The 27359-nt window shown below is 48.3% G+C and overlaps 2 protein-coding genes across 7 annotated transcripts in view; both read left to right on the plus strand.

Moving 5' to 3' along the window:
- Window positions 1–27131, plus strand: part of LOC119400278 (uncharacterized) — a 132934-nt gene extending 105803 nt beyond the window's left edge. Inside the window, exons 1-3 of one of the 6 annotated variants that reach the window (XM_049418023.1) lie at window positions 6618–6819; window positions 22942–23314; window positions 25393–27131. In XM_049418023.1, coding sequence (XP_049273980.1) covers window positions 6720–6819; window positions 22942–23314; window positions 25393–27004 — 2085 coding nt within the window. In that variant the 5' untranslated portion in view covers window positions 6618–6719 and the 3' untranslated portion in view covers window positions 27005–27131. Of the gene's footprint in view, window positions 1–6617; window positions 6820–10964; window positions 11153–22804; window positions 23315–25392 lie in introns of those variants that run through there. The other 5 variants (XM_049418022.1, XM_037667299.2, XM_049418019.1 and 2 more) reach the window with 5 other exon arrangements.
- LOC125759381 (uncharacterized) lies at window positions 17628–21475 on the plus strand. The gene is made up of 2 exons (XM_049418017.1): window positions 17628–18542; window positions 19421–21475. The coding sequence occupies exons 1-2, from the start codon at window positions 18067–18069 to the stop codon at window positions 21030–21032; spliced, it is 2088 nt and encodes a 695-aa protein (XP_049273974.1). The 5' UTR covers window positions 17628–18066; the 3' UTR covers window positions 21033–21475.
- Window positions 27132–27359: the final 228 nt, after the last annotated feature.

Consider the following 27359-nt stretch of genomic DNA (forward strand, 5'->3'; position numbering starts at 1 on the left):
AAGAAGTTGTGCGAAAATGACGTGAATGCCCGAAGTTGTAATCGCGTGTTTCTGAACAATTAAGGTCTTAAAATTAGAAAGACAAATTGGAAAAAAAAACTGGATACGGGCTTTTCCGGTGGCAGAATACGTGACGCCAGCCGTTCGCTAAAACGCTAGAACGCCATTGCCTGAGCCGGGAGGTCGTGTGAGCTTGCTAAAAAAATCACGTAACGCAAGGCTTTCGCTGAAACACTGTTGCCTGAACACGCAGCTCACGTGATGTCACTTTGAACAATCAAGTTTAGGCGCGTGTATAGGAAGTATAATGGCGGGTTTATGAAAACACGTGATCTCGCGAGGCATTCACACGTACGTCGGTTTTTATGTTGTCGTAGGAGGTATAGGCTGGAGCTTAGATTATTTTTAGCGAGTCACATATAACAACCAATGACACTGACACAACGCTTCTTTGCGACAGCGCAAGAATTGCGGCTGTGAAGTCGATCATGCGAATGGGTAAATTGTATAAGTTGGGTAATCGACAAAGGGACCAGTTTGTGTTTCACAAGCATACAAAGCCAAGAAATATGCACGCTAAAATAGGCGTACGTTTTATTTGATGCGCAGTAATCATGCAATGAAGAGGAAGCGCAAGTGGCAAAAAAAAAAAAGAACATGCCTTTCGTTAGATTAGAAGCCAAAACGTCCGCATAGTCTCGCGCAGGCTAGCCACGCACAATTATGTGCATTAATTTCTGAGGATGCGTTCTTTTTAATCTTGGGGAAATTCCCATGATCTCGTGCTCCAGTTCGGTGAAATCATTAAGTTGAAAGGTAATCATAATGGTGAAATCATTAAGCGGCATAAATTGTTGAATACATTTGGGCAAGAACTGCCACATATAAACTGCGGTGCTAGAGTAGTGTGGTATCCACTTTTGGCTTTTAAAACGTGTCATGCAATCATAAAAGACAACATTCCTACGTAATATAAGTAAGTCAGGTGCCACTGACTTCCGAAACTATTGATAGCTTGCATAACGTGTACAGCCGAGACATCACAAACGAATCAATTTTTTAAAGTACGTCTCAAATGCGATCATGTGACTGAACAGACAACGTAAAATAGCAAAGGCAGTGACGCTGAAAGGGATTTAAGTTGTGCGTCTGTATATTTACGCCAAAACTAAGTCTTTTGTAAAGCAAAACTTACTCATGATCGATTGTGTTTTCGTCCAGACCCGCGGAGTTGGGGATCTGGCCGTGTACCCGTGACATCTGTAGAGCTAAGCGCTTCTTTTGCTTTCCCGAATGTTTGGTTGGTCACAGCAATCGAGTTTTCAAAAGGACGATGCGTTTTGCAAATATATCTTGGGGCGCGAGTGCAAGAAATCTGAGTTGCAGTACTGAAGGCACAGATATGCTCGGACGTAACGCGCGCGCAAGCCCACGTCGGAGCCTCGCGATGACACGGTGGCAAACGACCGGCATTTATACTACAAGGAGATGAATCAGCCGGCCTGCCTTGCGCTGACTGCATAGAAATCAATCGCACAACTCCCACGCAATGAAAGAGGCGCTGGTGGACGACCGCAGAAGGCAAGGCTTAGGAAGACCAGTAAACGAAAAGGTTGAGGAGAAAAACCTGCCTCGCCAGGAAGCTGGTCTAAAATAGCCTGCAGCTCCCAAGAAACAGAGTGCTTCGTTTAAATTATCCTGTGAAATGTTCACTCTGGCTGTGGCCTCACGCCCTGCATGATTTTAGAAAGAGCCTTTTCAAGGGTCTTTTGGATTTAGATGGCTTGAGATGTCACTCTCTATCGTGAGTAATTCACTCGCACGTCCGATCCAAGCATATGTACCAATCATCTTGGGATTACGATGCAGAAAACGGACTTACCTGCTCAAATCGCAAACAAGATATCGCAGGAACGGCAATGGTTCGAAGAAGAGTAGAGTAGAGTAGATCCTCTAACTTTGGCACACACCCACGCTGGGGGATTGGCCAAGAACCGGATAGTTTTTAAAATCTAATTGTTAAAGTAAAGCGAAGATTTTTTTCTATTTAAGAGGAAAGAAGTAAAATGATAAAAAAATTAAGAATAGCAATATAAAATCATATAAACAATGAAGCGGAGAATTTGTATAAAAAAGAATAAAGAAATTTTGAAAAGTAGAAAAACAAGAGGAAAGATTGATTCTATAGCCTAAATCTCTGTGAACCTTTAATAAACTCCTGCAGGGCATCCGCAATCTTCCCGTCACTGTAACCAAGGGACAAAGCCCCGAATGAAAGTACATTTGGTGCACTTAACTCCAATCTAAGGAGTCGGAAGACGGTACCTAAAGTTAATTTGCGCAAGGAAGAGTATCTGTTACAGTGAATCAGATAATGTTCTGTTGACTCATGTACTCCGCAAAAAGAACAATTAGGGGAAGCTGCCAGACCAGCTCTGTGTAAATAAAAATTTAGGTATGAAGCCACGCGATGCACGTCGACGCTGAAATGCGCGAGTTCAGACTCGTGAGCACGTGATAATGATAATGAAGGCACTGATGTTGATATGGTTTGTCATATAGAAGAATAAAGACATTTACGAGCATGCGGAGCATGACGACCGGGACAAAACGCGTTTTTTTTTTGTAAATACGCATATCTTCGTTTGTTTGACGTTAACTGATGTCAGTTCATTTTGCAAACGGAAATTCTGTCTTGCACATTGCCCAACTTTTTAGAGTCGTGCATTCATTTTTTTCTCACTGTCAAGAACACGCACAGACGAGAAATTCAATTCGGTTTGAGACCACATCTGTCTAGTGAATCCTGTGGAAGACACCGGGCAAAAGAGGACAGAAGCTCCGAATGCTTAAAAGTGTGGTTTATTGTCCGCGAACACACATGCATATTGAGAAGAGGAAGATGAGAGAGCAGTATCGAATGCGACGCTGTCTGCACTTTTATACGGAATTCAAAACGAATAGAATTTTGTGTGACTAAATTTATTTCCTTTGTCGAATGTTTCCTTTTTTGATCACAGTTGTTTATATATATATATATATATATATATATATATATATATATATATATATATATATATATATATATATATATATATATATATATATATTGAAAAATTTCAAAAAAATTATTGATATCATGATGGAACCAAGGCTAAAGCATTTATTTCTAAGGCAATGCTTTCTTCAAGCCAACTATTTCCTAATCAAGGCACTGTCCGATTCATGGCCGATCCCAAAGGGTGGGTTTCGCTGAGTATTTGACCAACCAACCGACTTCCTCCGGCGGCTGTGTCACGGTCCTAAAATGTAAAACATGAAGTAAAAAAAAAGAGAAGGCTGGTATATCAGCGGCGAACATTTCTAAACTCCTTCTGCAAAAGGGCGGTCGAGGCATTGTTGATGCATGAAATGTCTTCAGCTTACCATGTACAAACTTCAAAAGCTTCTCATGTGTATCGGCGTTCGCTTTACATCGATGTATTCGTCACATACTTTCGACGGCAGCGCTCACGAAAATAGAAATAAAACGCAGGACGAGCGCATTGAGCATGTCTGGAATATGGGTGTGTCTTATGCTCTGGCGCACCTACACGTGAGCTCAATTCCGTTGTTCTTATGGAGAAACAGGCACTGAGAATATGCCCAGATCTGCCTATATTTGTAGGTAATATTGTTTTGTATTTGGAGGCTAGCATTCCTTCCCTAAAAGTTATATTCAGAATACTAGCTCTAGAAGCATTGTCAAGGGCATATGAGTCCCCTGTAAGACTTAACTAAAACCTTCATTTCGCAAATTGCTTGATTTCTTTTTTTTATTTTGATCTGCATAGATTCCACACACCTCATGTGGAGTGCGTACAATCTCTTCTGTCAGGGTCTCTATAGACGTTGAAGCACGACACAGGAACAATGCGGAGCACAAAGCATTCTCTATAAATATGAAAAAACCCAGTTGACAAAAAGACGCGCAAAATATACGATAACACTCCTTACACGTAATACACACAAAAAAATTGGGCAGATCCCACGCGTTGTGGGAATCGGTTTCATGCGAAGCAGTCAGCGAGTACTTCTATGCTATATGTTGTGACTTTGAGCCAAGCGTTACAAGGTGGATCGACATGTTTTTGTAAGTGTAGTAGCTGTGTGCACATCGTGGGCTTACGAGGCACGTCGACAACACTGGCCTTTAAAGGGTAACTTATGGTGCGACACAAGGCCAGCCCTCACGTTAGAATACTTACGTCAGCGTTATCGATACTAAAAGGACTTTATGGTGAAATAATGTGAATATCATACGTAATTTTCGTAATGTATTCCTCCGGGGTCGAGCAATGCTTTAATATAGCTTGCTGAATCACAGGAGTGCAAGTACAATGTTTATTACACTGCTATAAAAACGGAGCCAACACTGGAACCTCAGACGTTAACGTGATATGACGCCTTTATCGTAGGAGTACATATGTAGTGTTCTTGCTTTCTTGTAAAGTTAGATAGCCACCACCACAACCACACTTGACGTTGCACGGACAGTACGCCTGGATAGGCTGTTTTTCCAAACCAGTCTATAGCCCTTGCGTGGCTCTGTGGTAGAATACCTGACTGCCTCGCAGAATGCTTGGGTTCGATTTCTGCTCGGATCCTAATATGTATCATTTCCATTCGTCGGGTCAACGCTGGCAATGTCGGTTTTTCTTAACACTCTCGCATTTAAATAACCAGTGTTTGTTCTCGCCGTGCCTGGGAAAGATATAAACTGTCAATCTCCTGTGGCGCATACCCGCTTACCGTATACGGGTATGTGCCACAGGTGTCTGGAGGAAATGGTTTGACGACGTACGCGACAGGATTTTCACGTTAATTATATCATGACCCGACAGTCATATTCGTCAAATCCTTTTACCCTCCCATGGCAATTTTGGTCTACAACAAGTTAAGGAGGCGATCATGAGAGCTCCCAGACGTGGGCGGCTAGATAGATAGATAGATACGTAGATAGAAACGCTCAAAGTGCCAAAGGCTCGCTAAGAAATGCTTCGAATTTAAAAAATTCGGCAGATACCACGTACCGTGGGAATCGAAGTTATGCGAAGCATGCGCGGGATGGTGACTGTGGCGTAATTTTTCACATTGAGCGAAACGTTACTGAATGACGCTAGATTAATGTGGACAAGATCATCAGTATAGTATACTGTAAGGCACAGGAGTGCTCGCAGAAGAGACCGTCTTGTAGACAAACAGGTGGGCCAGAACTGTTGCTGCTTTGCCAAAAGCGTTCAGACTTCCTGAAAAAGATTTCAAGTAAAGAAGTCCATTTAGCTTTCTGCATCCATACAGCAGAGTTTTCTAAAAAAGCATAAAAATACAAAATTAAGAACCTGCCAAGTATTCGCTTGTGAGATATGCAGGGAGTGTGCAGCACACTTTTATTCTTGCAATATCTAGAAAGACCCAGCTTTATGATACGGAAAGACGGGGCTCACTTGCTTGTCCATGTTTTGCTGCCATGCTTTTATACACGAATCAAAAGGACAAGGTATAATAGCTAGTGTGCAGTGTTGCTTGTTGTTTCGTTAAGGCAACTCCTATCAGAAAAATAATTCATTTATTCTCAAAACTTACTGCAAGTTCTACCAAACAAATTATTACGGGACAAAATCTAGACTAACACACTGCGGGCCGGCCCGAGTCCGGCCCGGCCCGCAGCCTCAAGCCCGAGCCCGGCCCGGGCCCGGCGGAAAACGCTTCGGACGGCCCGGCCAGCGGGCCGGGCCCGTGCAGTGCTCTAGTGTGAACATAGTACGGTACTTTTGGATTGAAACACGGAAATTTAAGGCTAATAATGGACGCACTTTTGTGTACAGCGTGTGCAGTTCGTGTCATAGCGGCGTAATTTTAAGTCAAAAGCTGTCATCAGAGCCGACATCGCATTTAGACGCTAGATTTGCAGCGACGTGACGCGGTTACGAAGAGGAATTGCTCATAGCTGTCGTTCTAAAAAGAAATGATGTCGCTTTCCAATCTGTGAGCATTGTACACCCTTGCAATTCTTTAGTAATATCGCGCGAGCATTGATCCTTTGAAATGGTAGCAACTAATACAGGGGAGAACTAAGGAGACTTCGAAGATTATGCGCCTGCTCAGAGAGCACACTCGTGCGCTAACACAGTCTGCTTCGCTGTGTGCTTAGAGATAATACGCACTATAACGCTTATTTGTGCGACCGTGTATTCAGATACAAGTGTTCTTGCGAAGCTAAGATAGCTTGTGGGATACGTAATACTTTTAAATTGCGCACAACTTACGGGTAAGACACTCTTCAAAAGCAAAGAAGGCATATGGCGAGTCAAACGTGTAGACGCATGCGCGAGAAAACTTGTCTGGCGATGAGTCAGTTGAATTCATGGCCGCGATAATCCGCCGGTAACAATCTGCCGCGTTTGTGTCTACAATGATAAGAAACTGAGGACGAATCCCACTCGTTTTCCCAGAGCTGCAACTATTACGTGGCAGTCAAACTGTCGGCCAGAGCTCTATATCTCTTGTGACGTCAAGTCCCGGAAGGAAGTAAACTGGTATCCGCTTCCCAAAGCTGAAATGACCAAAGCGAGGAAACAATGGGAAAAGGTGCGGCCCGGTTCTTTGCTCGGACGTCTTTTCTATGAGTTGCGGATGGGACCTTGTTGAACAAACACCTACGACCCGACGAACCCGTCATGAATGAGAAGATATGCATCGGAACTGAAGTGCTGGGTTGCGAAGAACTCAACCGACGCATTCCGGGACTGAGCCTGAAAGTTCCTTGCAGTGCGAAAGGTAGCGGTGACGAGACCGACCGCAGCGTTCCGACGTCCATCTGTCACGTCTTCGATTATCTATCTCATTGGAATTACATCCTATGGCACGTCGGCTTGCAGTTGCGATAACTCCGCTGTCTCGGAAAGCTGTCCCTGGTACGGGTCATCTACAGGGGCAGGGGCGGCTGCGTGCAGCGAACGCGAAGTAGCGACGCGCGCATACTCTTTCACGTCCTGCTGGTCCAGCACAGCTGCGTCGAGAGCCTATACCCGGACGACGTCCTCATCGAAAGCAGTGGACTCGGCGAGTACCGGGAGTGCGTCGTCTCGGCGCTTGAGAAAAACTCGAGTCTAGGGGCGTTGACACTGGGCAGTCTATTCGGCGATTACAGGTGAGTACGAATGCGTACTTCGTCAGTACTTGATTCGTGGGCCAGCAGCCGTTTGGGTAGTTTTTCAGCTTTGCGGTGATACTACGACAGCCATCAAAACGAGGCAGTTGTGCATTATTCAGATTCATTGTAACGTTCTGCTGTGGTCTAAGAGCCGATGACTTATACTGCATCGTTGGGTAGCCGACAAACGAACAAGACACGAAAGAGAAGGCGGGACCAGCGCTGGTCTAACAACGGAAAGATTTTATTTGAAAAATTCATATTGTGAGCACGATATTCACAGCATTCGTACTTCGTCTTCTTCACCCCTGTACAATCATCATCATTGGTGTACGTATGTTCACATGTTCGCTTGTGCGCTACCCAACAATGGATAGGTTCGAACTCGCCCGCCTTTCACTTCGACTTCGACAGCTGAATCGCTGTAGAAGCTGTGCAAGAAGTTCGGTCAGTAAAATGTGAGATTGCGAGCGTCTCGCGCTTGCATTTTGTAGTTTGAAGCATGGCCTCCGCAATTAACTACCTCGGCGCGGTACCGGAACTAATCTCGCAGGACACGATACGAAAAGACTCGAAACGTTCGAGAACAGCCTGCTCACAACCGTATAAATATCAGCGTTTGTTTATTTCTAAAGCGGAAAGCATGTTCACTTGTTACTGAGTCTGAAGAAGAAAGTCACATTACGAGTGAGTGAGTGAGTGAAACAACTTAATTCGGTCCACAGTAGTGGTAAACTTCTTGGAACTATTTCTCGATGCGAACACATCTACTCAGGAGAGTGTCGGTAGCTTCCAGGCAATTGCACCTTATGTATGAAAGGCAGTAGAGTAAAAGCTAGTTTATTCGAACGCGGTGAATTGGAACTTACAGTTCATTACAAATGACGCCCTGGTCTCGGCACAATCCTCTCTATTTTTATGGGCGAGAACTCCCGATAATTCGAAGGCGCCCGTATCCACAATAGATAATTCGAACGGGGAGCCCCTGGTTTTCATCGTTCCTCGCAGAAGTCGGGCAGGAGTGGTCACAATGTGTTGAAATATCAAACCAGACCAAAACCAAATCAGACCTGTCGCAATCGTGTAGCAGCGCATAATGCGTGATAACGTGTCCAGAGGTGGCTTTTCTGGTTTCTGCCCGCGCCGTGTGGCGCCATCTGCGTTCATTGTAGCTTGTGCGTTATAATTCGAACTCCGCTTAATCCCACCAATTTTATAGACCCCTTCGAGTTCGAGTTAACGAGCCTTTACTGTATAGTCCTCCAGCTTTTCGTTGATACAATAGCGGTGAAAACGAGGCAACTGTGGACAGTTAGGACGTATTCTAATGTTTGGCTGTGTTCGAAGATGGTTTAGCATAGGCTTAAGCGAAGATTTGTTGGAGAGGACTTGTTTTTGGTGTAACAAGCGTTAAAAAGAGTTGTCCTAATGAAGTATGGTTTCGTCAGGGGACCGTTGTTTCCAGTGGGATACCTTCCAATGGTATTGTTCAGCAGTCAGTGTGATACGCATGCGTGAAAAGACAGCGTGATGAGTGTATACATTGCATGTGCCCGTTCTTCTTTGCGTACACGTCGGTTCATCTACGCTGCAGCTTCCGGAAATTTGATGCAGAGATAAGTTAACGAAGTGCAGATCTGAAGTTTGATGGTGTGATTTAGCACAACAGTAAAGCTGTGAGGTGATGTCACTTAAAGCAGCTGCATTAAGTAATGATAGCGCGAGCGGTGTCAAATAGGTTACCGATTTAGGAACAGATTTCTTGCTGTCATGACAGGGGCTTTAGCGAGCACTACCTCGGGTACAAGCTAGCAGAGATGGTTCTGTCGCGTTGTTCACAATCGTACTTCCTAATCGTGTTCGAGGGACCATGCAACACTAACAGTGACAAGTGTCTTATACTGGCAAGCATGAAGCAAATGTTAAACAGTGAGGTTGTTTCATGATAACTGTAAGAGGTGTTGAAATTTCCCTTTAATTTCCTGCAGTGGCCGGTACTTATCAAAGTAGGCGACTGAGCCAGCTGGTGATTCATGGTCGAGGTAATTCACGGGAAGCCGTGGGTCTTTCAAGTGTCTGTTGCAGGCTGGTTGCTTGAAAAATCTTACGTTTCTTTCATAAAGGATTTTCTTATGCAGACCTCTTCGATTTTCCGATCAGCTTAACCTCAATTGGCCACATTTCTCTGCACAGGAGCGTCCGAGAAGACCTTTTCGAAGCCATCTCCACGATGACCAACTTGCGAGAGCTGGTCGTCCTCGGCCGTGGTACGGCGCCACCGGCCCTGCTAGACGCTATATGTCAGCTCCTCGTGGACACCATGTGCCTGGTCACTCTCTCGATGTCCGGTATCGTCTTGGACGAGGAAGGCGGGACGCGCCTAATAGGCGAACTCATGCGGAACGATACCATCAAAAATCTGTCCGTACACGTCAGCATCGTCCACTCGTACATGGCGAACGGACTACCCAAGTTCTGCCGCTTTCTGGCCACTAGCGTGCAGCTGACCTCGTTGAGCATGCAAGGCGTTCGTTCGGATTCCGACAGCACATGCGTGGATCTCAGGCGAATCGTCGGATCGCTCATCATTCGCGGCGAACTCGAACAGTTCCGACTCGCGGGCTTCCTGCTGAACGCCTGAGTGCGTGGCTCTGTTCGCCCATCTAGTGTCTCGGAAGAAAGGGCGCCTTCGAAGCCTGGACATCAGTGGCTGTCGGTGGTGCGTACCGAAGTCGTTGCCAGAACACCGACGAGCCTGTAAAGGTAATCGCGACGAACAATCAGACGACCCCCGCTTCACGAAGACAACGTGTCCGTGGCTTCAGGCGTTCGACCGCACTGCGCGTGTGGAGCTATCGTTTTTAGCCCTCAGCTTCGCGGGACTCGAACCGGACAACCTGCAGGCTACTGTTAAACGTAGCCGTCACCGTGGAATCTCTCCAGATAATCTCGCTGAGGCACGTGGCGGGGGCCAATCTGATGCAAGTTTGCCGAACTATCCGGCAGACCGGAATGAGCAGTCGAGTGCGCCTGGAAGATATCTTCCTCGTCGACCGTTCCGCGCTAGCTGAGCTTAGGGAGTTTCCGGAAGCATTGCGTAAGATGGCGATCAGCTCTGTCGACTGTGCGAGTCCGAAGGCGTTTGGGGACACGGTACACATGGCCTGCACCTGGTACAAGGTGTCTACGCTGAAGCTCCTGTTGACACAGGAAGTCCTCTCTGACATCCCCACGTTTAACAAGCTGAGCAAGTGCCTGAGAAGTGCTTTCTCGCTAAGCGAACTCGCGGTCATCGGTTCCAACCGGCCTGATCTCGACCTTACACTCAAATCGGCAGACCCTCCTCACAGCGTATTTCTCGATGTGATCTCCAGGAACACGAGTCTTCGATCGCTGCGACTGAGCGGGATTCGTCTAGGTGATGACAACTTGTGGTTCGTGGTTGAAGAAATGTTCGCCAGCGAGACCCTATCCGAGATATATTTCGCGTCCTGCGACCCGAACGAAAACGATGGCTTCCTCCGGATAGTTGGCGACCTGTTCCGCGGGAACAAGTGCGTCACCAAGTTGCGCGTCCGAGTATCTACGGACGGTGTAGACGGCGAGCGGTGGTTCTTTGTCGAAGATCTCATCAGCCGTAACATGGGATACCTAACGTGTGCCGTGCACTTTCTCTTGGGTGACCAGTCATCACGCAGCGCGGCAGCGTTCAAGGATCTCTACAACAACCCGGCCTTGAGAATCAAATTTGCGGAGGTAACGAATGGAGGTCTCCCGAGGAGAACTACTCGGAACATTTCGGGATAGATTCGAACGTTTGTTAGAAATTTTCGAGATCGAGTCACATTTCTAAGCATGCTTTTAGTAAGACGGAGAGGACAGTCGACGTTCTCTGACAATGTACATGTACACGAGATGAGAAATTCTTGGACATGAGGCGTCGCTGGGGCCAACGTTTCGAAAAGCGCTCTTGCCCTGTTCAAGGCGGCAACTATTGCAACCTTTAAAAAGTTGAGGTTGCCGCCTTGAACAAGACAAGAGCGCTTGACGAAACGTTGCTCCAGGGACACCCGTGTTCAAGAATTTTTCATCACTTCATGAAGCTTCCATCTTATCCACAACTTTTGTCTTATTTGCATGTAATCATCACTGTGTAACACTTTTGTGAAATTCATGCTGCAACCTGTGCCTGAACTACCGAAGGGAAGTTGGGCCCTCGTCAGGTGTAATAACACACCTTTAGCCCAATTTTCTCGGTATACAGTGCTCGCTGTTCACCGGAATAATTATTTTGATTTGATTTGACATGTATGCATAATTTACCATTGTTAACGCTGTCATCCACTCATCGATCCACTGACGACGCTCTTGAGCAGTTGCCCCGCCACGGTGGTCTAGTGGTTATGGCGCTCGACTGCTGACCCGAAGGTCGCGGGATCGAATCCCGGCCGCGGCGGCTGCATTTTCGATGGAGGCGAAAATGTTTGAGGCCCGTGTACCTAGATTTAGGTGCACGTTAAAGAACCCCAGGTGGTCGAAATTTCCGGAGCCCTCCACTACGGCGTCTCTCATAATCATATCGTGGTTTTGGGACGTTAAACCCCAGATATTATATTATCTTGAGCAGTTAATCTTCTGTTTAGCCAGCGAGTTGTCAGAAATGTCGCAGGGGTCTTCGATTGCATCAGCATGAATTTAGTTCCAAGGACGGCCATAATTTTTCTTAAGTGCCGCACGCTAGTTTCATACTTTTTGGTGTTATTGCAACTGTTGCTCCTGTTCATTGCCCTCACCTGTTCACCACTTTCATGGACACCAAAGAAGGTTTAATTTTGACGATGTGAGATTGTCACGGATTTAAAAATTATCGTCGAATTCCAATGAAGACAAGTGGCTATCCGCTATCAAGAGCCCCGATGTCGGGGCTCAGCTATGGGCTGTCCGGAGGGCCCACGATGCGGCGGTCGGGCTTGGCCTGACTCTCTCAACGTGGGGGCGGCCCGCTGCGCGTTGAGTCGTGTACCTCAGGACTTACAATAAAGTTTCGCATCCATCCATCCATCCATTCGAAATAAATAGACCGAGTTGCCTAATTAACGTACCTCTGGACAGCTTGAAAATTTGTCTGCACGTCGTTCTTCTTGTGGCACATGAAACCGCACTGAAATCTATGTACAGTCGGGACGTAAATGTATTAGCACAGGTGACTTCAGCCCGGAGTTGTAAAATTGCGAGACGCGGCGCTGCTGGTCCAGAGCACACCGATAGTGAGAGTGCCAAGTACATTCCATTTTCCAGAGCAGGAATGGCCGGCATAAAGCAATACCGCTGCTCGCGGCGACCACTAAAAAGAAAAAAAAATCGGTAGATATGTTATGCGAAGCGTGCGCGGGATGGCGACTGTGGCGTAATTTTTAACATTGAGCGAAACGTTACGCAATGATGCTCGAGAAATACATACCCGCGAAACATGAACTCTGGTATGCGGGTATGTGCCACACGTAACCGAGAGAAAGGGTTTCATTAGGTACGGGACAGGTATTTTGCGTTATTCATGTCATGACCAGTGGATCGTGTTCGTCATACACTGATTCCCTGTTATGCCAATTTTGGTATATTGCAAGTTATGGAGACCACCCGGAGAGCACCCAGGCGTAGGCGGCTAGATAGATAGATACGAAGATAGAACGACCAAAGTTCCTGAGGTTCGCTAAGAAATGCTTCGCATTTAAAAAAAACAGAAAGAAAGAAAGAAAGAAACAGGAAGGAACACTTGTATGCTGCCACGTTGGTGTATGAATTTACCGATAAGCAGCGACCAAGCTATCATTTCAAATGCAGGCTGTTTGTTGGAGTGCTTTTCCTCGGCCACCCCTGTTTTGGAAAATGGAATGTGGTTGGCACTCTCGCTGTCGGCGTGCTCGGGAAGAACAGCTCAACGTGTGAGAATTTTGGCGTTGCGGCCAGCACTCACTTGTCCTAATGTTTTTCCGTTGCGAATTGAGAAAAGTTGCAGAGGCATTTAAAAGAGTTATGAACCACTTTTACAACTAGCACCGAGTGGTATCACTATTTAAGTTTATTGCCTGGTGAGTCGATTGTTGTAAAAATTTCTAAAATCTTTCAAGAATAAGCGAAGTTAAACGCGGGCTTGTCGCGCGCTTTAAAGGGCCCATCACCACCCAGCGTTCAAAGACGAGGGAGTGCATGGTTTCCTACTCGTCTTCGCTACCATTTCTACAGGCGATATTTCCTCGCCACTTATTTCTTAGAAGCACGTGTACAATGTCAACACTAAGCGTTCAGCCTATCATGATATCGCGCTTGTTGGCAACACGCTGTTATGTCTGCTTGCGCAGTGGGAAACACACAAAATGAAGTGAAATGAGTTGATCGCGCACGATTGTCATGAAGACAAGGAAAGACGGGTGGGCGGCTGCATGACAAAGCAGTGTCGGAGACAGTTCACAACTGATATTTCGAGTAGATGGACCAATGGGGAGTATGTACCGTAATGACGTCACGTGAATCACTGTTCTTACGTCGCGAAGTGTACCAGAAAGACGAGAAACGCCAGGAGAGAATAGCGCGCTCGGTTTTTGAATTTTCAGAGGCCCTTTAGACGCTTTCTCTCTTCTGTCAACCATATGGGCGCGCAGGAAGCCACTCAGGGAGGAATGACCCGTGAGAAAGAAGCTACGTCAGTGCGCGTGATGACCTTAAACTGGCGCGATGAAACTCGATCGCTCTCTGCCGTTGTGATTCCTGTCCGCGAGTGTGGCTCACTGTGTAATGCGTGGGGATCCGAGGCGCGGCCGAAGCCTCTGCGGAGGCATTTCGCCGTTCTGGTAATTCATTCCCTCTCAACTTCTTCAACGACGGCAAGTTGCGCCACCTTTCTCCATGCGCCTGCTCTCGTGATGGCGCTGCGCGTGGTCTCGGAGCCGCGAGATTCGGCGTGACCCAGACGCGCGCGCGCGCAACAGGACGAAGGCGGCGCTCTCCTCAGGCGGCGCTTCGTAAGCACGTGTTTTCCTACCTGTCCGAGGACCTCTTTGGGAATCGCCGGACTACAGCCGGCTTGCGGTTCCCTCTGCGGCCGTGTTTACCATTGTGCTAGCTCCGGTTTCGCACGCTAAGCTGAAGAGCGGTGCCTGGTGCTCGAGCGTGGCCGTACTGCACTGAGCGGCGCTTGTTGGAGGTCCACGCGCTTGTTGGAGGTCCACACCGCTCGGCAAAAGGAGGGCCTTTTCCCGAGCGGTGTGCCAAAGCAGCCATTGCCAGCGGCGACGTGCTCGCGCTAGCAATGGCCGTTTGGTGTACAGTCCGCTCGCGGAAGCCCTTTGCTTCGCCGTTCCCCGAAAGCGGACGTTGTGCTGTATGTTCGGGTGCGGCCAAATGATAATAACGTGTTTGCTGTGTTGTTAGATCGAACACTGTGAAATTTGCCTCGCGGCGCTCGACGCCTTTGCTAGCTGAGAGCGCGCGGAGCGATGCGCTACACGTGAGCAGACGAGGGCGGACGCGGCCCTGTGGCTCGCTAAGCCTGAATCTGCGGTGGTTTCGACTCCAGTGAGTATCGAGGCTAGCACAAATGTTAGAAGACTATGAAGCGCTGCGTCTGCCGCGCTGGTGTAGCGGGTACGGTGCTCGGCTGTTGACTCGAAGGTCGCGGGTTAAATCCTGGCCGCGGTGGTCGCATTTCGATGGACGCAAAAATGCTATAGAAACGTGCACTGTGCGATGTCAGTGCACGTTAAAGAACACCGGATGGTCAAAATTTCCGGAGCCCTCCAGCATGGCGTCCCTCATTATCATATCGTGGTTTTGGGACGTAAAATCCCAGATGTTTAACTATTATTATTATGAAGCGCTGCGCCGGCCCGTAGCGTGAAACCGTGGGAGGAAAGGCATCTGATCCAAACACCGCTTTAGATTTTTGCCGGCTGTTGACGAATAGCATGCTATCCGCTGTTCGACGTTGTGGCTATTGAGCTTGTTGCATCCTGTCTGTGGTCGAAGCAAGGACGACGGAGACTTCAAACCACAACAAACAATGTATTTACGACTACGTGTCATACGGAATGTCGGGAAGGGAAGGCAGAGTCCATGAGCTGGGGCAGCAGCAATCGGCCAGGGCGTGCGACAGCGTCTATCGCCCGCGGCAGCCGATGGACTTCTCCTCCCGGAGCGTGCAGGCTGCCTCTTTTGAACAGCGCAGATGGGCAACGCGCGCCGCCACTGCACAGAAGGAGGCACTATCTGAGACTATAGCCGGTGAGTGTGGCTCCAACAACGTTAACGAACAGGCGCCGGCAGCTACGAAGAGGGCGCACTCGGGCCTCTGAGGAGAGGGCGCCTGAGAAAACGGCAACTTCGCCTTCCGCTTGTAGACTCTCCTCGCCGCGCGCACAACTGTAACATTTGTCTGAGCTGTTCACAGAAGCGCCTGCTTTCCGCGTATGCGCTTTTTTCATCAAGCACCAGGGGTGGTTCATGACCCCTGAACTAACATAGATGGTATTAGCAATACGCTGACGGTGTCGCGATTGTCAGCTTGAGGACGAGGGTTCGATTCCTGGACATGGTTGCCGAACTCTGGCAGAATTGAATTGCAAGAGCTCTCGTGTACTCAGATTTAAGTATACGTTAAACAGCCACAGGTGTTCAAAATTACTGTGCAGTCGTACATATACGATGTGTCTCGCAATCGTATCCTGGTTTCGGTATAGCCAGAATCCTCTGAACTTCATTTAATTGTAATCGGTCACAAGATAAGAATAAATATAAGCCCCGCCCCCAGACTGTGGCGTGCTTGCCATGCGCCAGTGCAAGAAAGTAGTGCCAGGTGGTTTCCGTCGTAAACGTATGTACTTTCGCTGCTAATGCATATACTACGCATATTAATAATTACACGTTTATCGTCACTACTTAGAATATTGATAGATTGGGCGTGACGTCATGGACGCGTACTGGCCCTCCAACATGGCGGCTGTGATGACGTCAAGGCAGCAGTATCATGTTGTCGTGAATATTCTTCAAGCCGGCAACGACGCAGCAAGAATGTTATTGTCCTCTGCGCATGAATAGCGAAAGAACCTGCATACGATATACTTACAACATTAACCTGACAACACAAAATTCGCGTCCCATCACGTTGGTACCTCAGCATGGCGGTTTCTGTGACGTCGGTGCAAGCCGTCTACTACGCTTCCACGACCAGTGATACCGGAGTCTGTTAAAAGTTCACCCAGCAAGTTGAACTTTTCGAGCGAAATTCACCGACGGGACGTGTGTCTGTATAAGATGGTCACCTATCTGAAATACGCAAAAGGCGCTTGAGGTCACAGATTTGAGCAAGTGCAACGGGATGGGGCACCTATGCAAGTTTTCTCTGCGCGGTGTAGCGACGGCTGTGGGCGGTGCTTACATTTATTCGTCGCTTGTAACCGACAGTAATACTCGCAGGATGTTTTACCTCGACGTACCATTTCCGTACGCGCGTTTATGGGAGGCTGGTGTACGCCGATTACCGAAGGGCGTCGGTAACCTTTATTCTTTCCTGTTATTTTTATGTCAACCAACGGAAGATTTACAAGTAGGGCTCCATGTTTTCGGAGCTTATTTTTCTTGAAATTCGGAGGGTGTTTTGGGGAGTTTATCTTCTGGGGTGAACTTCGGCAATTACCGGAGTTTATTTCGCGTAAATCTCAGATTCTCTGAAATTCGGTGTTTAATAAGTTGTTGCAATGTGTTGTTAATATTCTATTTTCGATAAAAATGCGTTGCATCGCTTCTTATAATCATATTCCTCCATCCTGTCACTTTTTTTTCTGACTTCCTGTTCATTTACCCGTTTAATAAGGCGGCTGATGTGCACTTCTGTGAACTTTGCAAAGTGTGCTTTTGAGGGGGCAGGAGCCAGTCAAGCTGCTACTCAGGTTTTTCGCCAGCGTCCCTCACCTTGATGAAAAGGTTAATATTATAATACTCCGAAATCTTAGATGAAATGATATCCGAACACGAAAACATGCGACCATATTATGTGTATTCTAGATGTCTGGAAGGTTTAAACGCACGAACACATATACAAGCACAAATACTTGAATACAAAATACCTACGTTTGTTCGTATTACAACCTTAAAGCTCGTTGAAGTAGACGCAAGCATATTTTAGGAGATTGCTTCCGCTGATGGACGTGCGCTGCTTTCGATTGATGATTCTCAGCTTGGAAAATGCCCTTTGAACGTTGAAAATGCACTTTTAGAATCGGAGTTTATTTGTTAAATCCGGATTGTCAAAAATTTTACCGGCGAGTGTTTATGGGATGTTTTCGTATTTATCCAAAAACACGGAGCCCTATTTCTAACCCATGCCGTAAAAACAACGATTAACTAAATTGTCACGATGAACAGTGTGTAAGATATGTTCTACCTTTAAATTGCACATTATAAGGACAAGATTCTTTAGAGTAAGCAAGATCCGTAACGTACCTAGCGTGCAGAAGCATGAAAAACAAGAAGAAAAATGCCATCTCTGGTGTCGAGTTCCTTAGATTCGTTCTTGCGACAATCCGGAGCTAAAGACAAGTTTTTCGTCTAGGATGATAAAAGTTTCAGGAACAGTCCAGCGCGGTTGCTCAAAACTGCAGCGATTGAGTGTGACAACGATCGGCTGTAGCAGTGTATCTGATGTGACGTAAAGACGTGGGAAAGGGTACATTGGTCTCCGATTCCAGACAGGTAAAGTGTACGCATGCAAGCTAAGCACTGCGAAATGGTGTGGTCTGGTTTCTGTCGCTAAACTCCGTCACCAAGCGGTGGAGGGCCCTTTTTACTACAACGGCTGCCTATTACGTTCCGACAACGACATGACCCAGAAGGTACGCATCGGAACGGAAGAAATGGATTCCGAAGAAATCAACCGACGCTTTCCGGGGCTGAGACTGAAGGTTCCTTGCAGCGCGAAGTGTGGTGTTAGTGGCGAAGACGGTTTCAGCATTTCGACGTCCATCTGTCACATCTTCCAGAATCTGTCCCGTTGGAATTGCGTCCTGGGGCACGTCGGCTTGCAGTTGCGAGAACTCCGCGGTCCCGGAAAGCTCTCCCTGGTGCGGGTCGCCTACAGGGGCCAGGGCGGCTGCATGCTACAAGAACGGAGCCATCACGCCCGGATTCTCATTCGCGTCCTCCTGGTGCAGCACAGATGCGTCGAGAGCCTACACGTGGACGACGCCCTCGTGGAAGGTAGTGGACTCGGCGAGTTCCGGGAGTGCGTCGTCTCGACGTTTCGGGAAAACACGAGCCTACGGACCTTGATTCTCGGGAGCCTCTTCAGCGAGTACAGGTGAGCATGGTTCCAGTCGGAAATTCGTAGAGTTATCGAACGTCTTGTCGCGGGGGCAGCTTGCAGCTGCTGCGCTGTGGCAGCTTCCACCCGCCCCGGCGGTCTAATGGTTACAGCGTCGACTGCTGACCCGAAGGTTGATGCAACGAATCCCGCCCGTGGCGGCCGCATTTAGATGAAAAATATACTAGGGGACCATGTATGTATTTAGGTGCACGCCAAAGTACCTCACAGTGGTCGACATTTGCCGAGCACCCCACTACGACGTTTTTGTAATCACACCCCGTGCTTTTGAGACTGAAAACCACCAAAGTTATCATTCTTTACGACAGCTGCGTGCTTCCTTTCACATTGGCAATATATGACGCTGACTTGGTATGCTTTGCTCCCAGTGAAAAATACACCACGTGTGGTGTCAGTGCGGCGTCGGCCTCTGAATTTCTTTGCGAAAGACTGCATCGTGATCGACTGAATTGCTATTTTGGGCACGTAATTTGTCAGTACTGGATTTGTATGCTTTACGCCATAAATTACGATGAGGGTGGAAATTGATTAGTCAGGAATTGGGGCTTGTTGGCGTACTGAAACGCCAAAACCTTAGTCGCACAAACTGCTGACAAAGCGAATGCAGATGTGCCCACAGCCCGAAGTGACACTACACGACGACCAACTTTGATAAATTGCTATCACTTCGAAGAAATAGTCGGGGCGAATTCGGATAGCAGCAGTTGACTTGCCCGTAGTGTGGGGGACACGCATGCGCACACCTCTAGTATGTTTCAAGCTACTTAAAAGATGTATTATTTCTTTCTCGAAGAATTCGATTTCAAAATTGTGTTCACTCTCAATCAGCCAGAATTTTTCTTTTTTTCACGCAGGAGCATCCGAGAAGAACTGTTCGAAGCGATTGCCACCATGACGAACCTGTGCGAGCTGGCCGTATTAGGCAGCGCCGCAGGGCCATTGGTCGTTCTTGACGCGGTTTGTAAGATTCTCGTGGACACCACGTGTCTCGCCACTCTGACGATTCCTCGACTCGTTTACGACGACGGAAGCGCGACTCGCCTGATCGCAGCGCTCCAACGCAACAATACCGTACAGAACCTGTCTCTGCACGTCAGCGTCATGCATTCGTATATGCAGAACGGAATTCCAAGGTTCTCCCACTTTCTGGCCAACAGCACTCAACTGGCTTCGCTGAGCGTGGAAGGTGCGGACACGGATCCCGTAAGCACGTTCCAACACATCAAGTGTATCGTTGCGCCGTTCCGAATTCGCGGCAACCTGCAGAAGCTCCGACTAACAGGCTTCCTGTTAGGCGCTCATTGCGCGTGCCTGTTCGCTGCCCTCGTGTACGGAAAAAAAGTGTGCCTCAAGAGTTTGGACATAGGCGGCTGCCGCTGGAGACCGAAGTCACGGTTACAACGAACGCGCGACGCTGAACCTAGTGAGGACGAACAATTGGGTCGACCCACGATCGCGCACCGCAGCTGTCGCTGGATTCAGGCGTTCGACCCCACTACGCGAGTGCAACTCTCGTTTATGGCCTTGAGCTTTGAGGGACTCGAGCCGGAAGACCTGCGGCTTCTACTCAAAGCCGCCCTTAGCGTGGAACCTCTCAAAACCATCTCGTTAAGAGGCGTGCCACTGGACAAACTGAAGACAGTTTGCCGAGCGATCCGGGAGACTGGAATGAGCGGACGAGTCTCTATTGAAGGTACCTACCTCATCGACTCTTCCGGACTATATGATCTTGTGGACTATCCGGAAGCGTTGTCTAAGGTAGCAGTCAGGTTTTTCCCCGAGCAGACTCCGAGGGCGTTTGAAAACGCGGTCCGCCTGGCGTGCTGCTGGCATCGGGTCACCATTCTCACCCTCAGCTTGGCGCAGAGCATCCTTCTGAATGGATATACGTTTCGCGCACTGTGCAAATGCTTGAACACCAACAACTCACTGAGGGCGCTGTCGCTGAACGGATGTGACGATCCGGATCTGAGCCGTAGTCCTCGATTGGCAGGTCACCCTTACAGCTTACTCCTCGATATGATCTTCAAGAACACGACAATCCAAGCACTGCGCCTAAACGGGCTTCGTATGGGCAGGGAGGACCTACGTTTCTTCGTTGCTGGAGTAGTCGCCAGCAAGAGCTTGTGCGAGCTCGCCTTCGTATCCTGTGACCCCGCCGAAAACGACATGTTTCTTAAACTGCTCGCCCCCATATTCCACCGAAATCAGACCATCTCTTACGTGCGTCTCCTGGAATCTACGGACTGCGCAAGGGACGACTGGCTCGTAATCGAAAACGTAATCGGCCGCAACATGGGACTCCTGACGTGCGCGTCTCACTATTTCGTGGGCAAGGACTACTCGCCGCGCTGCGACGCTGCCCTCGCTGTCGTCTTCGGTACTAACGCCCTCATGAAGAGAGTCGAGGAACTCGTAAATGACGACGAAACCACGAACCACTTTCGAAGAAGTTGTGGAGTCTAGACCCGTCCGTGGGAAGTTTCGGGGGGAGCCACATCTTTTAGCAAGCTTAATAAGACGAAGAGGACAACAATGTTCTCTGATATCATACATATCGTTTTATCAGTGACCATTGCGCACTCGGTCAGCTATCAGTCTATCGGCGCTGTTTTTAAGCGGTCCGTTGTGTGCACTGACGTAGTCATTGAGGCAAAAAGAAACGAAACGTGAGGATTAGGTTATTTTGTAAACCTGTTTCGTTACCACAAGATGCGGCACAAATTTGCCATTAGTATTGCATGTTATGTTCATAGGTGCATCTTAGTTCTAAATTCTGTGCTCATATTCATCACCATTACTGCTTTTACATTGTTCTTGGACTCGAAAGAACTTTTTTATGTTTGGCGATGCCTCACATTTTAACAAAATCTTCGAAATAAACTGCGTTCTCAAAATCTACGTGCTTCCGGGAGATTTTATATTGAGTACAAACCAGGCGGTACGCAGCTTTACGGGTGCACCTGAGTCGCCCTTGAAAGACGCGAGCATTCGTATAACTTTTACGAGTCGTTCGCATGCTCTGTGATGCTTCCAAACAAGCATTGTTGGAGTGAACTTCGGTACTACAGTCGCGCATTCTCCATGGAAATAGTCGTAGGCTTGTGCTGGTTCTTTGGGCACTCCGCTTTCATGGTGGATGAAGATTTGAGCATTTTATTAACTGCGGCGAATTTTTGACATGAGGACATTGCCGTTTTCAGAATGGTATTGACAGTCCTGTAACAGCTAGGGTGGTTGAATTTGCTGAGTCACTCGTCAACAATTTTAGATCGCCAATGAGCGATGTGTCAAAAAAGCTGCGCGTAGCAGCTTCGTGGAAGGCCTTCAATGACGTCACATCACACCACCTCGTAGTGTGAACATAGTGCAGTACTTATGGATTGAAACACGGAAATTTAGGGCTAATATTGGGCGTAGTTTTCTCTAGAGCGTGTGCCGTTCATGTCCTATCGGCGTAATTTGTACTCAAATGCTACATAACAGCCGACATCGCCTTTAGACGCCAGATTTGCAGCGACGTGACGCGGTTACGAAGAGGAATTGCTCATAGCTGTCGTTCTAAAAAGAAATGATGTGGCTTTCCAATGTGTGAGCATTGTACACCCTTGCAATTCTTTGATAATATCGCGCGAGTGTTGGCCCTCTGCAATGGTAGCAACTAATACAGGGGAGAACTTACAATACTTCGAACATTATGCGCAGAGAGCACACTCGCGCGATCGCAGTCTGCTTCGCTGTTTGCTTAGAGATAATACGCACTATAACGCTTATTTGTGCGACCGTGTATTCAGATACAAGTGTTCTTGCGAAGCTAAGATAGCATGTGCGACACGTAATACTTTTAAATTGCGCACAACTTACGGGTAAGGCACTCTTCAATAGCAATGAAGGCATATGGCGACTGAAACGTGTAGACGCATGCGCGAGAAAAGTTGTCTGGCGTTGAGTCAGTTGAATTCATGGCAGTGATAATCCGCCACTAACAATCTGCCGCTTTTGAGTCTACGACGATAAGAAACTGAGGACGAATCCCGCCCGATTTCCCAGAGCTGCAACTATTACGTGCAAGTCAAACTGTCGGCCAGAGCTCCATATTTCTCGTGACGTCAAGTCCCGGAAGGAAGTATGCTGGTATCCGCTTCCCAAAGCTGAAATGACCAAAGCGAGGAAACAATGGGAAAAGGTGCGGCCCGGTTCTTTACTAGGACGTCGTTTCTATGAGTTGCGGATGGGACCTTGTTGAACAAACACCTACGACCCGACCAACAAGTCATGAATGAGAAGATACGCATCGGATCTGAAGTGCTGGGTTCCGAAGAACTCAACCAACGCATTCCGGGACTGAGCCTGAAAGTTCCTTGCAGTGCGAAAGGTAGCGGTGAGGAGACCGACCGCAGCGTTCCGACGTCCATCTGTCACGTCTTCGATTATCTATCCCGTTGGAATTACATCCTATGGCACGTCGGCTTGCAGTTGCGAGAACTACGCTGTCCCGGAAAGCTGTCCCTGGTACGGGTCGTCTACAGGGGCAGGGGCGGCTGCGTGCAGCGAACGCGAAGTAGCGACGCGCGGATACTCTTTCACGTCCTGCTGGTGCAGCACAGCTGCGTCGAGAGCCTACACTTGGACGACATCCTCATCGAAAGCAGTGGACTCGGCGAGTACCGGGAGTGCGTCGTCTCGGCGCTTGAGAAAAACTCGAGTCTACGGGCGTTGACACTGGGCAGTCTATTCGGCGATTACAGGTGAGTACGAATGCGTACTTCGTCAGTACTTTATTCGTGGGCCAGCAGGCTTCGTGGGCCAGCAGGCTTGTGTTCCCTTCTATCCGTCCCGTGAGTGTGTGCGCTGTTACCGCCCATAATGTATCACCAACTAGCCCAACTATCAGTCTTGCTTCGTTTGGGTAGTTTTTCAGCTTTGCGGTGATACTACGACAGCCATCAAAACGAGGCAGTTGTGCATGATTCAGATTCATTGTAACGTTCTGCTGTGGTCTAAGAGCCGATGACCTATACTGCATCGTTGGGTAGCCGACAAACGAACAAGACACGAAGGAAGAAGGCGGGACCAGCGCTGGTCTAACAACGGAAAGATTTTATTTGAAAAATTCATATTGTGAGCACGATATTCACAGCATTCGTCCTTCGTCTTCTTCACCCCTGTACAATCATCATCATTGGTGTACGTATGTTTACATGTTCGCTTGTGCGCTACCCAACGATGGATAGGTTCGAACTCGCCCGCCTTTCACTTCGACTTATGCTTCGTTTCATACACCAGGTGCATCGCTGTAGAAGCTGTGCAAGAAGTTCAGTCAATAAAATTTGCAATTGCGAGCGTCTCGCGCTTGCATTTTGTCGTTTGAAGCATGGCCTCCGCAATTAGCTACCTCGGCGCGGTACCGGAACTAATCTCGCAGGACACGATACGAAAAGACTCGAAAGGTTCGAGAACAGCCTACTCACAACCGTATAAATATCAGCGTTTGTTTATTTCTAAAGCGGAAAGCATGTTCACTTGTTACTGAGTCTGAAGAAGAAAGTCACATTACGAGTGAGTGAGTGAGTGAAACAACTTAATTCGGTCCACAGTAGTGGTAAACTTCTTGGAACTATTTCTCGGTGCGAACACATCTACTCAGGGGAGTGTCGGTAGCTTCCAGGCAATTGCACCTTATGTATGAAAGGCAGTACAGTAAAAGCTAGTTTATTCGAACGCGGTGAATTAGAACTTACAGTTAATTACAAATGACGCCCTGGTCTCGGACAATCCTCTCTATTTTTATGGGCGAGAACTCCCGATAATTCGAAGGCGCCCGTATCCACAATAGATAATTCGAACTGGGAGCCCCTGGTTTTCATCGTTCCTCGCAGAAGTCTGGCAGGAGTGGTCACAATGTGTTGAAAAATCAAACCAGACCAAAACCAAATCAGACCTAAATAAACGTGTAGCAGCGCATAATTCGTGATAACGAATCCAGAGACGGCTTTTCTGGGTTCGGCCTGTGCCGTGTGGCGCCATCTGCGTTCATTCTAGCTTGTGCGTGCTAATTCGAAGTCCGCTTAATTACAACAATTTTATAGACCCCTTCGAGTTCGAGTTAACGAGCCTCCAGCTTTTCGTTGATACAATAGCGGTGAAAACGAGTCAACTGTGGACAGCTATGACGTATTCTAATGTTTGGCTGTGCTCGAAGAGGGGTTAACATAGGCTTAAGCGAAGATTTGTTGGAGAGGACTTGTTTTTGGCGTAACAAACGTTAAAAAGAGTTGTCCTAATGAAGTCTGGTTTCGTCAGGGGACCGTTGTTTCCAGTGGCATATCTTCTAATGGTATCGTTCAGCAGCACGGAGCGGAGGGAAATAGGTCACCGATTTAGGAAACGATTTCTTACTCTCATGACAGGGTGGCGACAGCGAGCACTACTTCGTGTACAAGCTAGCAGAGATAACCGCTGTCACGTTGTTCACAATCGTATTTCCTAATCTTGTTTAAGGGGCCCTGCAACACTTATAATGATAAGTGTCCTATACTGGCAAGCATGAAGAAAGCATTCAACAGTGAGGTTGTTTCACAATAACTGTAAGTGTTGAAATGTCCCTTTAATTTCCTGCAGTGGCCGGTGCTTATCAAAGTAGGCGACTGAGCCAGCTGGTGATTCATGGTCGAGGTAATTCACGGGAAGCCGTGGGTCTTTCAAGTGTCTGTTGCAGGCTGGTTGCTTGAAAAATCTTACGTTTCTTTCACAAAGGATTTTTTTATGCAAACCTCTTCGATTTTCTGATCAGCTTAACCTCAATTGGCCACATTTCTCTGCACAGGAGCGTCCGAGAAGACCTTTTCGAAGCCATCTCCACGATGACCAACTTGCGAGAGCTGGTCGTCCTCGGCCGTGGTACGGCGCCACCGGCCCTGCTAGACGCTATATGTCAGCTCCTCGTGGACACCATGTGCCTGGTCACTCTCTCGATGTCCGGAATCGTATTGGACGAGGAAGGCGGGAAGCGCCTAATAGGCGAACTCATGCGCAATGATACCGTCGAAAATCTGTCCGTACACGTCAGCATCGTCCAATCGTACATGTCGAACGGGGTACCCATGTTCTGCCGCTTTCTGGCCACTAGCGTGCAGCTGACCTCGCTGAGCATGCAAGGTGTGCGTTCGGATTCCGACAGCACATGCAGGGATCTGAGGCGAATCGTCGGAGCGCTCGTCATTCGCGGCGAACTCGAACAGCTCCGACTCACGGGCTTCCTGCTGAACGCCGAGTGCGCGGCTCTGTTCGCCCATCTAGTTTCTCGGAAGAAAGGACGCCTTCGAAGCCTGGACATCAGCGGCTGCAGGTGGTGCATACCGAAGTCGTTGCCAGAAGGCCGACGAGCCTGTAAAGCTACTCGCGACGAACAACCGGACGACCCAGTCCTCACGAAGTCAACGTGTCCCTGGCTTCAGGCGTTCGACCGCACTGCGCGTGTGGAGCTATCATTTTTAGCCCTCAGTTTCGCGGGACTCGAACCGGACAACCTGCAGGCACTGTTAAACGTAGCCGTCACCGTGGAATCTCTCCAGATAATCTCGCTGAGGCACGTGGCGGGGGCCAATCTTGTGCAAGTTTGCCGAACTATCCGGCAGACCGGAATGAGCAGTCGAGTGCGCCTGGAAGATATCTTCCTCGTCGACCGTTCCGCGCTAGCTGAGCTTAGGGAGTTTCCGGAAGCATTGCGTAAGATGGCGATCAGCTCTGTCGACTGTGCGAGTCCGAAGGCGTTCGGGGACACGGTACACATGGCTTGCACCTGGTACAAGGTGTCTACGCTGAAGCTCCTGTTGACACAGGAAGTCCTCTCTGACATCCCCACGTTTAACAAGCTGAGCAAGTGCCTGAGAAGTGCTTTCACGCTAAGCGAACTCGCGCTCATCGGTTCCAACCGGCCTGATCTCGACCTTACACTTAAAGCGGCAGAGCCTCCTCACAGCGTACTTCTCGACGTGATTTCCCGGAACACGAGTCTTCGAGCACTGCGACTGAGCGGGATTCGTCTAGGTGATGACAACTTGTGGTTCGTGGTTGAAGAAATCTTCGCCAGTGAGACCCTATCCGAGATATATTTCGCGTCCTGGGACCCGACCGAAAACGATGACTTCCTCCAGATAGTTGGCGACCTGTTCCGCGGGAACAAGTGCGTCACCAAGTTGCGCGTCCGGGTATCTACGGACGGTGTAGACGAGGAGAGGTGGTTTTTCGTCGAAGATCTCATCAGCCGTAATACGGGATACCTAACGTGTGCCGTGCACTTTCTCTTGGGCGACCAGTCATCACGCAGCGCGGCAGCGTTCAAGGATCTCTACAACAACCCGGCCTTGAGGATCAAATTTGCGGAGGTAACGAACGGAGGTCTCACGAGGAGAACTACTCGGAACATTTCGGGATAGATTCGAACCTTTGTTAGAAATTTTCGAGATCGAGTCACATTTCTAAGCATGCTTTTAGTAAGACGGAGAGGACAGTCGACGTTCTCTGACCCTGTACATATACACGAGATGAAAAATTTTTCGACACGAGGCGTTGCGGGGGCCAACGTTTCGAAAAGCGCTCTTGTCTTGTTCAAGGCGGCAACCTCAACTTATTCAAGGTTGCAACAGTTGCAACCTTGAAGAAGTTGAGGTTACCGCCTTGAACAAGACAAGAGCGCTTTTCGAAACGTTGGCCCCCGCGACGCCTCGTGTCTAAGAATTTTTCATCACTTGATGAACCTTCCATCTTTCCACAACTTTTGCCTTATTTGGA

This window comes from Rhipicephalus sanguineus, chromosome 7 (assembly GCF_013339695.2).
Source record: "Rhipicephalus sanguineus isolate Rsan-2018 chromosome 7, BIME_Rsan_1.4, whole genome shotgun sequence".
Classification (NCBI taxonomy): Eukaryota; Metazoa; Arthropoda; class Arachnida; order Ixodida; family Ixodidae; genus Rhipicephalus; species Rhipicephalus sanguineus.